Source organism: Melampsora larici-populina (assembly GCF_000204055.1).
Source record: "Melampsora larici-populina 98AG31 unplaced genomic scaffold MELLAscaffold_4, whole genome shotgun sequence".
NCBI classification, from domain to species: domain Eukaryota; kingdom Fungi; phylum Basidiomycota; class Pucciniomycetes; order Pucciniales; family Melampsoraceae; genus Melampsora; species Melampsora laricis-populina.
Window position 1 is genome coordinate 893,121 of NW_006768768.1, and position 13,046 is coordinate 906,166.

The 13,046-nt window shown below is 37.8% G+C and overlaps 2 protein-coding genes across 2 annotated transcripts; one reads left to right on the plus strand and one right to left on the minus strand.

Moving 5' to 3' along the window:
- Positions 1–699: 699 nt before the first annotated feature.
- On the plus strand, positions 700–1,410 carry MELLADRAFT_59874 (uncharacterized protein; the record flags this gene model as incomplete). Its single annotated transcript, XM_007405458.1, has 3 exons — positions 700–776; positions 886–995; positions 1,199–1,410. 3 exons carry the CDS (start codon positions 700–702, stop codon positions 1,408–1,410), a joined length of 399 nt encoding a protein of 132 aa, XP_007405520.1.
- A 3,601-nt stretch (positions 1,411–5,011) lies between these two features.
- Positions 5,012–5,631, minus strand: MELLADRAFT_102701 (uncharacterized protein; the record flags this gene model as incomplete). Its single annotated transcript, XM_007405760.1, has 3 exons — positions 5,012–5,161; positions 5,441–5,596; positions 5,617–5,631. 3 exons carry the CDS (start codon positions 5,629–5,631, stop codon positions 5,012–5,014), a joined length of 321 nt encoding a protein of 106 aa, XP_007405822.1.
- Between the last annotated feature and the right edge of the window lie 7,415 nt (positions 5,632–13,046).

Consider the following 13,046-nt stretch of genomic DNA (forward strand, 5'->3'; position numbering starts at 1 on the left):
CATGCATAAGAGAGAACCAAGAATTCCCCTGCAAAGGAATCCTCAGGCCTCAGGCCAAAACCATGAGATTAGATGTAAGTACATACCTCATGCTGAGACTTGCAAATTCAACTTGCTTGAATGACAGCTGTCTCAGCATCAAGGGACTTGGTTAAGTTAGAGTAATGGTGTACTGCCCAAAACATATGATGGCCAGATTCCTATATGTATGCATTGAACAGCACTTTCTTTTGCCCCCATCAAAACCTGTCCAATATTCCAGACTGGACACACACTGGAAATGGCTCACTTATTTGGCTGCTTTTATGATATTGATGGCTGTAAGACAGTCTAAAATTTTTCTGCTTACTTCCATTACCAATGTGAGTCAAGCTTTTGTAGCTTGATTGTTGTACCATACTGAGCTATAATTTTAAATCCAGATTGTAAGAAGACTTACAGCCCCAGATACTATGTAAACAAACAAAAAAGACACCTGTGAGTCTACACAAGCTCTTAAGGCCAACATGATTAGATATTTGAAGCTCATAAGCACTACTTCATGACAGATCACTTAGCCCATCACTTTGATATGTCTCTAGTTCTGCAGCAGTGAGTGGCCAAGGTTTTGATTGAACATGTATTCAATCTGATGCCTTATTTCTAAATTTTGAAACGGATTCCACAGCTCATCAATCTTCAGTATAGTCAGCTTCTACAATGACACACATATTGCTCCTTGCCCTTTTCCTTTATCATCTCCTACTCAGAATCTTTCTCTGGCTCTATCTGCAGCTGTATGTAAAGATGAAATATATCTCCACACTTTGTTACTTCACTTCTCTGCCCACTCTCATAAACTTGTGGTTCCTGCAGATGGACTCAATGCTACTCAATATGATGAAGCAAAAAAGCCCATACACTGTATGTCAGAGCAAATGGTTTCAGCCACAAGAACCATTCATGTGGAAGATGCACCTCTATTACTCACTGCAAGCTGTCAGATGAATACCCAGGTATGTAAGGATGTTTATTTTTGAATGATGTTTCATTAAACTCTGAACTGATTAAATTGGGTCAATTCGCTTTGTGTGGTGACCCATGCTATAGTTACTGACAATGGCACCCTTGGACATTGGTGCTGAAGTGCTTCTCATGCTCAACTTGAACATATCACAATGGAGGCAGTTGATTCTCCTGCAAATGACACATACCTTAGCTCACTTGACAATTTCCGCTCACACTGTTGTAGCACACACTGCCAGCTCTTGCAGAAGCAATGTGAGGCTCAACTCTGCACAAAACCATCAGTTCAAGGGACAAAAATTGGTTGATTTACTCATTGAAGTAGCTAAGGATTTCTATCAAGAGGGTAACTTCCAGCTTCACCTGATGCTCAATCACCCCAAATCAGATCTAAAATTTGATTGAATGGTTCATCAAAATAGAGCTTCAAGACTATGATGATATTCAATGTGCAAAGGAAGCTGTCAGGTATGACAAAAAGGGGTGTGAGGGTGTGTTTTTAAGCAAAGGCTCTGCTCCCAAGCAGCTATCAAGAGCAAAGATGCACAATGACCAGATCATTGCAGGGGCTTGTGGTGTTGCATTGGAGAGTCAGACCATGTTTCATTCTGAATCACCAAGTGCTTTAAGAGTATGTCATAAGTTTTTCTCTCAGAATAGACCTATACTATATTTACAATTGTTTTGGGGTTCAATGGCTTTTCCTCATGGACATATTCACAAATATTAAAATACCTCATTTGATCTTCTATGACAATGCATGCAATCTCTTGAAACACATGTATAAATCTGAGAATAGTAAACAGAAGAGATTTTGAGAGTCTGTTGCTGCAGTTGATGTATTTTACTTCAAATCACACAATCAATCCAAGTGTTTCTTTAGGAAATGGACAGAACCAAACTTACATCCACAATTAAAGGATCAAGGAAGTAAGATCTTCAATTCATTTGCTGAAGAGTTGACTAACATCTGGTATGGGGTTTTGCTTCCATGTGCAGGAACATGACAGAAGTGCAGTATAATTTTTTCCTTGATGAGATGATTAAGGTACATGACATTTGGCTGTCTGAAAATCTAGAGAGACAGCAGCACATTGGTCATTTGGGGGATATGCTTTCTTGATCATCAGTGCAAAAAAATCTGACATCAAACTTTTGCAAAACAATCTAACATCAAATTTTTCAAACAATCCTGTGACCAGTTGATATTAAATTTTTTACTTTAGAAAACAATTATAAAACCAAGCATCATAACACATTCACCTAGGCTCTCAAAAAGCCTATCTTGTTAAAGGTATGATCATCTGCATCAAAAAGAAGGTGCTTATCAAAACTTAAAGTAGCAAGATATTGAACTTGCTGACTGACTGACTGGATTTGATTGGATTAAAAGAGATAATGATCAGTTTTTGGAAGATCATATTGATTGAAAGCCCATATTAAGGACATCTAAAGGATCTGGACATTAAAACAAGTACTAATCAGAGATTAAGATAATGTGGGATAGAATTGTGGGAAATAAAATTATATATGGACTAATAAGCTGCCACCTCTACATCAGAGCTTCTAGCCAATGTTTCATTGTGTCACATTCCCTTTCTACCAAAAGTTGATCCTTAATCCCCACATTGCTTTTCTTTCCCCACCTCATTTGTACAACAATACTTCTTCTTAATCTCCCTAGCTTGCTTCCACTCTTCAGCATAAGTCTTGTGCGCATATTTCAACATGATCAGAGGTGTATCTTTGATGGCCTCACTCAAGTTCATAGCACCCACAATAAAAATATTGACTTGGTAGGCAGTGAACTGTTTGTATTGGTAAGTCTTACCACAATTTGAATCCCAAGCTTGAGATATATGTTTAGTTGTAAATATGTTTCAATACCATTTAAATGCTTGTGAAATTGGCACCTTGATATCAGGCCATTTGCACAACAGCTGAAAGTAAAATCATATTAGCAAGCAGAAATTTCAAACATTCCTTTGGTTTTGTTTTGATTTTGTCATTTGGGTTGCAATGGTTGCTAGAACTCACAGATATAAAATCTGATTCAATTGGAGGACTGTACAGGTCAGAGGGTGTTTAGCAAGCTGGGGATTTGGGAGGGGAAAGAGACCATTGCAGTGTTGGATTATGATGTTATTGTGACGGCCAAGTCTTTGCCAATTTGGGTAAAATACTTAAAGACAAGTAGTGAGATACAAGGAGTCAAGATTGTCAGTTGGTAGCCAGGGGATTCTGTATTTTCTCTTCTTCGAATCTTATTGTTTTCATATATACCTGACTCTCTCGTTCCTTATCAATTATAATAGGATTCAACAATCCAATTAAGAGGGTGAGTCACATTCCTTTATCTCCATTGTATCTTTTGCTAATCTTGACTCAACATGCTATCAATCAGTTCAACTTTATTGTTCAATCTATTCTTTTCTTTCTATTAATATTTGGGTCAGTGGGTGTGTGCTCCTGTTTGTCTTAGTCTCAGCGGTCTCTTGTCAACACGGGACTGAGAACATTGTTCTACCTGTTTAAAGGTCATTTAAAGTCCATTTATTACATGCAGAGGGACAGGTGGTGTTTGTTGATTTTGAGACCCAGTGGTCTGAAGTTGAGTTGGACATCTCTTTGCTGGTGATATAGTCCATGAAAATGGCATTTGAGAGAGATTCATACCAATCTTCCGTTGATTATGTATCTTCATTTACCGCACTTAGTCAAACAAGAAGTTTACAAGGTACTTCAGGATATGCCTTGAGAGGAACCACCATAACACAGGTGGTTCCAACGTCCATGACACCTTGCAACAAGGCGTGACATGTGGCCAGTGAAATCTCAGCTCCAGCATCTGGAGCAGATGTTGCGCCACCACTTGAGATTTTACTCAGCCAACAAATCTCACACAAATTGTCATCAGCAAGATTGTTCTTAAGATCCCATTTAGTGATCCAACTTTTGTGCACCACCCCCCCACCCAATGTGCACATGAACAACCCACCCACCAACCCAGGAGGACACGGATCAAAGGCATGCTTGGTGTCAGTGAACCGAGACCTTTGGGCCGGGGCCTTCACCCCGCCGTACCTGCCCTCTTGACTAAGGCAAAGAGAGGCAATACAATGGGTTGTTCAAACCCACACAAACCATCACGAGACGTTGAGACCTGAAGAGGTCTCAGGACGTCTAAGACTCACACCAAACTTACTCAGCAAGTTAGGGAATGGACAGTATCAGATGAAGGAATCCAGACCTGAAGAGTACATATATAAGTGGTCAGTGTGTGCATGCAAGAGCTATATGACAAGGTCAAAATCACTTCACTATGCACAGCTATATGACGGGTCCTCAGTAGTGATGTGGTGCACCACTATTTTAAAGAACCAATACACATCACTATTTGCAGACACCCGCTATGGATTGTATGTAGTGGTGTGTATCGGTCACTAACACTCACTGTGATATTGTATCACTAGCACTATAATAGTGCACATCTAAAATATAAATACGTCGAACTGACTCGCATGAAGGACCGTTCAGTATGGTTTGTTTGTTCTCTTGGGTCCGGTTCTTTTTGCCCCACGTCTCTTTTCATTTTTGCTTTTCAAATGTTTACACGCTTTGCCCACTTTTCATGCTTTTAATCTGTTTGTTCTTGTCTGCACCTTTTGTGGCTGCTTTTATTTCTCTGTTTGTCTTGCTTCGCCTCCTGATCCTTTTGTGGATGCTTTTTCTCATAAGTTGCCGTTCTATTGCCTTATAATCATAGTACTCTATTGCCCCTCATTTCCTTGGTCGTGTCCTCCCTTCAATGGTCCATTGAAACTTCTTCCCTTGGTTGCCGCAAAGTGTCCTCAGTTCCAAGATGCAGCTTTTCTGACTCGCCACATCTGCTTTCAGTCTTACATTACAACCTTCTCCCATGGCTGCTCCAAATGTCGTCAGTTTCAATAACAACTTTTATTGGATTGTCACATATATAAATGGCCTCTGAATCACAGTTCATTCCTCATTCTTCACCCACTCCGTGTGTCCAAAAATATCCTGCATCAACACTCAATATCCACATCACAGATCCATCCCCACTTGCATAAACATTTCTCTGCACTCCTTTGTTGTTTTGACAATTTTTGATACCTGTACAACCACTTTCTTTGTTCTTGTACATATAAAGATGTAGATCCATTCAAATCAATAGTAATCAATTTGAAAAATCTATATCATCAAGAATCAAAGAGAATTCAAACTTGAAGCTTGAACTTATGAATACATATATGAATTGAAATAAGTATCCTCTGATAATTTCTCTATCAATTTGATTTGGGTTGCATTGATTTTAATTGTTCACATCAATTGCTTTAACTGACACGATCCTTTCATTGTTTTGTTTATTGTGTCTCATCCAACACTGAAAGTTTTTCTGTCTTCTTCAACTAACCAGTTTGCTTTTACTTTGAATTGTCAATTGTACAAAGATTTGATGGTTTTCTCCAGTTCCTTCACCATGTAGATAAGCTTGATCGAGAGATATAATTGATAATGATGAAAACACATACATGACTTGTATTTTTCTCAATATATCTATCTGGACAAGCTATTAAATGAAAAGCAGACCAAAATCTGGGTCATGTTGTTCGAATCATATCACAATCAGAATCTATTCAAGTTATGTATGAGTGAAACAGAAACATCACAGGATTGAATATCATTTGGGTGCACATAAGTCAATTTTAGATCTTGAGTGTTTGTCACTTGATGATTATGAGGAGAGGCAAGTTTTGAAGTTCTTATTTTTTTGGAAAAGGGTATGAATGTAGTGAACTGTATTTTTCAGTTGGTCAACCAAAGGGATTGGAACCTGAAGGGTTCCCAAACTCTTCACTGACTCAAAAAACAATCTAAGAAAACACTCTTGTGTGTGCACGTCTATGTGCCACTCGGAAATGGACATGGTGCATATTAATATGGCCAGTTGGATCATTGAATGCCTTGTTGGATAAATATAAGAGTTCCCCTGTTGCGGGCATACCCGCATGTTCTCTAGTGTTTTTGAAATACAAACAAAGAAATTTATCAAAAGGCATGTAGTGAAGTACGTAGAACATATGTGCAAAGAACCATTAATTTTAAAGAGAGTTGTAAAGCAAGGGGAAAGGAGTGAGATGAGAAAAGAATAAGATAAAATAGCCAAGCTACATATTGAAGAAAGTTTTGAGCTTGAAGAATCAGATAAGTTGAATGAGGAATAAGTGTATAGAAATAACAAAGAAAAAAGATGTAGAAAGATGGAAGGATCACTTTGTTGTTTACATATCCACAATCAACGCAAAGGCCTCACAAAACTCTCTGGGAACATTACGACCTGCCTTCATCCATTCAGGAAATGAAGTAAGTTTTTCAATGGTTGCACTTTCCAATGTTGTTTGACCAGGCCCACAGACATCTGCTGCTCCAAAAATAACCTCTGACACAAACAGGTGGTCTCAGAACAGCACAAAGATGACAGTACACTATGGGGGCCACTATATGTGTGGCCACGCTGCCAAAAATTCTGAGTGTAGTGAACATACCACTACCAAAATTTTGGCCTTTTGTATAGGGTGGTGCATCAACCACTATCACAAAAACTGACTTTTCAGAGTATAGTGCCACAGCACTTTCACAACACTACCACTATCCATTGTGTAGTGATTTTGACCTTGTATATGAGTGTCAAAATACAAACCCATTGCTTGGATGATGCATTCCAATCCATCACCATTGACTCTTGCATTATGACCCTCAAATGAAAACAGCATACCCTATTCAAGTGCAAAGAAAGACCAGTGGCTTGAAGATAGCAAAATAAAACTGCTTTCACCAGCCTAATCATGATGATCAATCACATAGTCAGAAAATAGTTATGAAATTTAAAATACAAATACACAACATAGAAATAAAGATCTAAGTTTGAAACATTGCTCACCTTGGTGCAGAACTCAATCATGAGTCTTCACATCTGTTTCCTTTGGCCAATTGAATGTGTATATATGGCAGCCTATCAATGTCCTTTCTGTGATACTCAGCCAACTGCAACTGCAACCATTTGGCAGTCAGAGCTGACTGTAACTAGGAAGGTTGGTGTGGAGTCATAGGAGCAGGTATAGGGGTATTTGTTGATATTGGATTGTTGGATTCAAGTCCCTTAGATTAAATCACAGGTTGGGATTGGTGAGAAGTGACTAATTACCAAAACGATTGACCTTGACTTTGAGAAATGTTACAACACTTGAGATGGAAGAACATAGATGCTGTCAGATTGTGGAATAATCAAAAATGATGATATAAAAAAGAGAAAATTACTGATATGCATAGTTGATAAGTACAAGTAGACACAGAAAAGATACAACACCCTTGGGGCCAAAAGATCACTACAGGGTGACATATACTTTCTGCCATACAAAGTTGCCTGGTGTGTTTAACCAAATTGACTATTGAATTCTCACACAGCTTTGGCTTGCTAGAGGCAACAGTCCTTGTGTCTGCATTGATATCTGGAATAGAGACAATTACAGCCAAACTTTGGGGAAGGGAAGCAAGCTAAAACTCTGGATTTTTGTCTTGGATTTTCCATACAAGATTTTCAAGGCCAAGGGTTTGTATGTAGCCTTTGTTGTCTAAATGCCTCTGAGATTTATTACACTGTAAAACACACAAATCATCAGTAACACAATGATGAGAATGATGAGTGAATAAAATTTGACAGACTGAACTTCCATGCAATGCTTGTAGCCTTTAATGTGTGTGTGGGGGTTGATACTGTAGCTTTGCCCATCCGCAAAATGGACACAGAGGACAACTTAAGTCACCAAGTTCTCCAACAATTGGTAGAGGAAGTGATTTGTAAGGAGTTGGTGGTGAGTAGTGATGTGTAGTCTTTGCACGTAGTGTTCCATAGAGGTTTGGTGGTGGTTTCAAGAGTGTGAGACCTCAAAAAACAGGTGTCAAAAAAGTAAAGGTAAAAGATTGGTGATGTCCAAGCAGGTCTCCATGTACCCTAATGCTTGGGTTTATACTGACGACTGTGGTCCTAGAGTCTCAGAGAAATCAAGTGTGGCTTGAACTTTGAAGGACCTGCAGGTGGCTTGTAGTATTTAACTATGCTGTACCTCTGGGACAACTTCTGTATAGGCTATTATGTATGTGTAGATTTTTGGCCGGACACTTTTGCTCATTTACAATGATCCTTGAATGCTCCCTTCTTTGCCTCTCTTGAAAAGTTTCCAAAAAAATCATTCAACTCATTTGAGCATACATAGCTTGCTTTTGGTTGTGGACAGCATCACTAGGGGTTGGGAAAATTTTCGACCAACCGGTTTCCAAAAGCACTTCAATTGCAGTTCAAATATTTAGGAATGCTTTTGAGATTGCTCAAAAGCAATACCAAAGCTACTCACCACTAACCAACATTGTGATCCGTCTTTTTGCTTTGCAAAAATATAGACCGGTACAAAGTGCTTCTTCAGAAGTCCAAAGCTTCACCCATTCAAAAGATTTGTGCCACTGGGCTTGTAGTACAAGCCATGCAAACACCATTTTCGCACCTTTTACAGATCTCCTAACCCTTCTCTTCAGGCAAAAGCTTGCCTGGGTATCGCCTGAACACTCTTGGCTCTGAGCTCAGATCCGTAACAGATGTGTGAAACCCATAAAACTTGTTCTCCACCATCTTTGACTGCTGTTGCTAGGCTTCTCAGAGGCCCAAAACTGGTTGGTCAGAATATTTCCCAACTCCTACTGAGGCCTGAAGAGTGTAGCATCATCTACGCCGCGGGACAATGTCATACATACCCACTTTCTTGCATGGGTTCCATAATTCAGTGGTAGAATGCCTGCTTTACATGTTGATGCGCAGTATGTCGAGGGTTTGATCCCCTCTGGGATCATGGTGTCTATATCTTTTTTTCTTCAGTCAGACTTATAGCCCTTTGCATCATTGATGACTTTGAACAAAAAAGTACCTTGAGTTTTCACCAAAAAAACCTTGAGTTTTTTCAAAAGACTACTGAGCTTTTGAAGAAGTCAATGAGTTTTTCTTTGAAAAACTCAGTAGGTTTTTGAAGTGAACTCAGTCACTTTTTGAAAAAACTCAAGGTTTTTTTTGTTGAAAACTTGAGGTTGTTTTTTCTCCAAAGTCATCAATCATACAAAGGGCTGTATGTGAATGCCATGATGAATGAAGGGGAAAGTATCATGTGTGCGTTTTGATTAAAATATGGTACTCAAAGCTGCATATATGCATGTACAGCCGTCCCCAAAAAGGTTGCTTTTTTGAATTTCCTTTTTTGGGCAGTTGAGGGCTGTTAGGGTTTTACTTTACCTATTATTGCCCGTAAGAAATTGACAATACACATACAATCATACCACAATGCCAGCCAATCCACCAATTGTATTGTTTCCCTAGCTCCTCATTCTCTCGATCAAATTGTGATATTGGCTTGTTCTCCAGGTTGGTTTTTGCTCTCAAATGTCCCAGGTCACCTGTTGTACGTTCTGATTCTTTTGTTCTTTTTTTTGTCTATAGGCTTCCTCACCAACCACAATGGGGCTTTGTTAAAGTATAGTGTAATCTTTGTTATGTTTTTCTTATCTTAACATAATTGATCTTGACTATTAAGTCTATTATTTCATATCTCATTTTTACTTTTGTTATTAATTATGTAGCCATGTTTCATGTGTTACGATTATGTACTGTCTGTCATCATTATTAACCTAATTACCATTAAGAAGTCTAATGATAAACCTCAAAGAGCAGCAAAGCTGAGTCTCCCTTCTGCATCCAAGATATTCTTATCATTCTTGGGTGTGAAGGTGAGTTAAACTCAGATTCGTGGGAACTTTGATTGTTCATAGGTTCTGTTCTGAACTCAATCATTCCCTGCTCTGACAGGTATGTAGTTAAATTTGTTTTCTTATTATTTCATATCTTTGTTTTCTTTTTATTTGATGTGATGCAAATAAAACTGATCAAAGATATTCTAATCATTCTTGGGTGTGAAGGTGAGTTAAACTCAGATTCATGGGAACTTTGATTGTTCATAGGTTCTGTTCTGAACTCAAACATTCCCTAGTCTGACAGTTTCAACAGGTTTGTCTTGTACTTGCCCAATATCAAACTCATTGTCATCCGCAAGCATCTCCGTGGACAGACACTAGGCAAAATCAATCAGAATCTTACACTGAAAGTCTTCAAAGACTCACTTGTTTGATGGCTAGCTTTATTCAACCATACTCGGCAAGTCATTTCAGATCCAGGGTTCTATGATCCTTGTGGCCAGGCAACTGTCTTATTGACGAGCACCACAGGTTTATTGAGAACACCATTGATACTGAACCAACTATCTACCTTGAAAAGCTTGCACACCAACTTTCAATTGAGAGAAGTATAGGCGTCTCCATCACTACTTTAGCTTGTGAGGTACGTGATCATATTGGTCTAACCTTGAAGGTGGCAAAAACTGTCCACCCAAATCAAGACCCAGAAGAAGTAGGCAGGTATCTGTATGAAGTTGGATCACTTGATCCATCGTGCTTGGCCGTTGTAGTACTTATAGCACAACAAGGGCTATACAGTGCTTTGAAAGAGGATAATCTGAAGATATAATAGATCTAAAGAAGGTGTCTGAGACTGCTCTTTCTGAGAATCTTTAACAAACTGGACTTTGTTGTTAAAGTCTCCTGATAACAGAGAAATATAACCAGGTCTTTGATAATAAGAGAAAAGTATCTTGATAAAAAGCACCAGAGAAATAAGCTCAACACATTTAAAGTGTTATTCCAGTCGAGTCAAAATGTTGAAAAATAAGCTCAATATCTTTTTGATATTATTCCAGAATGACAGTGTCATATAAAGCACATAAAACAAATTTCTCTTCTGATGAAGGGCTGATTTGAGTGACCTAGTACTGCTCTAATAAGTTTATAATGATAAAAATGATTAATGCTATGTAAGAGATGAAGAAGAAAGGAAACATAATTTCGCACAAAAGACACAAGTTTATGAACACATCAATACAAATTGTTAAAGTGGTAAACAGCTCTTAAAAAATCCTCTTTACCATCTAAAAAACCAAAAGATGACTAAAATGCTGGTAAACAGCTTTGATCCAATCATTCAACCACTCTCTACATTCCTAAATTTCGCCATCAGTACCTCATCAACCCTTTATGATCATTATTATGATGTAATGTGATCTTCTATTCATCATCTGATAAGATTTATTACTAATTTGACCAGTAAAACATGACTAATCTCTATTCTTATGATCAAATGCTGTGTATATGCTGTGTATATGCTGTGTTATGAATGTTCTAGAATGAATATTGATTTGATCTTATGATGATTCAGCATTTCAATGATGTAATTGCTTGTTATTAATGATTTGTGATCTTGTTGATGTGTAATCAAATCCTTTGATTCCTTATAACTTTTGTCATACACCTCTGTTACTAATGATTTAAAGATTGTACATTATGAATTTGATGATTCTGCGTCGAATGAGCTATTACTTATCATGTTCTGACGTCATTTGACACATGTAATCAGCTGAAAACCTCCATTTTCGACGATTTTCACCTATTTTCTTCACTTTTCACACCTTTTACTAAGCCTTTCTTGCCTTCTGTAACATTACACAGTAATCTCCAACCGTGAAAATCCCTAAAAACACCCTTGGCAACTTTATTCATTACTAATACTACTGTTACATATGTAAAACTACCTGTAAACCCTTGTTTACCAATTTCAACTTTTTCCCATTTCCTTAATAACTTCTATTTTCTCTTATCAACCACCAAGATTAAAGTTGTTGCTGACTAAAACAATGCTCCTCTTTCGTATTCCAACCCTACTAAACCCATAAACCTAATATTACTACCCTAAAAACCATTTCCAACCTGTATACCTCTATTTTCGAGTTTTTCTTATGTTTTTTTCTTTCTTTCTTTTTGTAATCTGTTTGTTAATAGTTTATACTTATCTTGATAAGTTTGTTTGAATGATAAAATGATGTAAATATTAAACTATATGTAATATAATTGATGTAATTCAAAATTCGATTTTTTTTGATTTTTTTGATTGGTCTCATATTTTGATTACCACACCGTCATTGGTAAGTTTTCTTCCCTTTTGTTCTTCAACTCTGAGCTGACTTGGGTTTGAACAGATGAAAGTGCTGTGGCAGCTTGCAGACTTTACCAACAGAAAGCTTGTGCACCAAGAGGCTAACATACATGACACCTACCTCGTACTCTTCAATCAAGAAAGTACTTGTTACTCCCTGCCATCTGTTTGAGTGGCTGTCTTGGGATGATCATTCAGGAAGGTTCAAATCATCACATTATCTCTATCTTTGATAATAATCTGATATATCTTGTCTTCCATACCAGCTTCCTAAGACAAATCCTTACCCCACTGAAAACAGTGTCTTTGTTTTGGACAATGCACCGGTTCATCATGGTGGCAATGTTCAAGAACTGTGTTATCAACTTGGTGTACAATTACTTTACTTACCCACATATGGCCCTGAGTTCAATCCAATTGAGAAATATTTTGATATCATTAAGGCTCACCTTTGAAGGAGTGGCAAACTTCAAGAACACATGACAATGGAAAAGGAAGCAGAGGTCATCAATTGTCATGCTGAGAACACACTGACATCCAAGCTTGTCCGTTCTCTTTACCATGGAGTATATCTTTGAAAAGTAAGTTCATTCAATATGAGATCTGATCATATTTCATAGACTGATTGTACATCAAATGAATTTCCTTTGATTGATGAAACAATTCTTTAATTGACTCATACACCACACTCTATGTTACCAGTGCTCATGAAGGCACAATGGTACCCGTATAGTTCCATAAATTTTAGAAGATGAATGTTGGGCATGTGGACCCGGTACAAAAAAGAATTTGGTACCGGGAGGAAACACAATTTCCCAGTGAAAGATTTGAAATAAGAAAAACCAAAATTTCTTCTTCCTCAACATTACGCTACACATTTCAT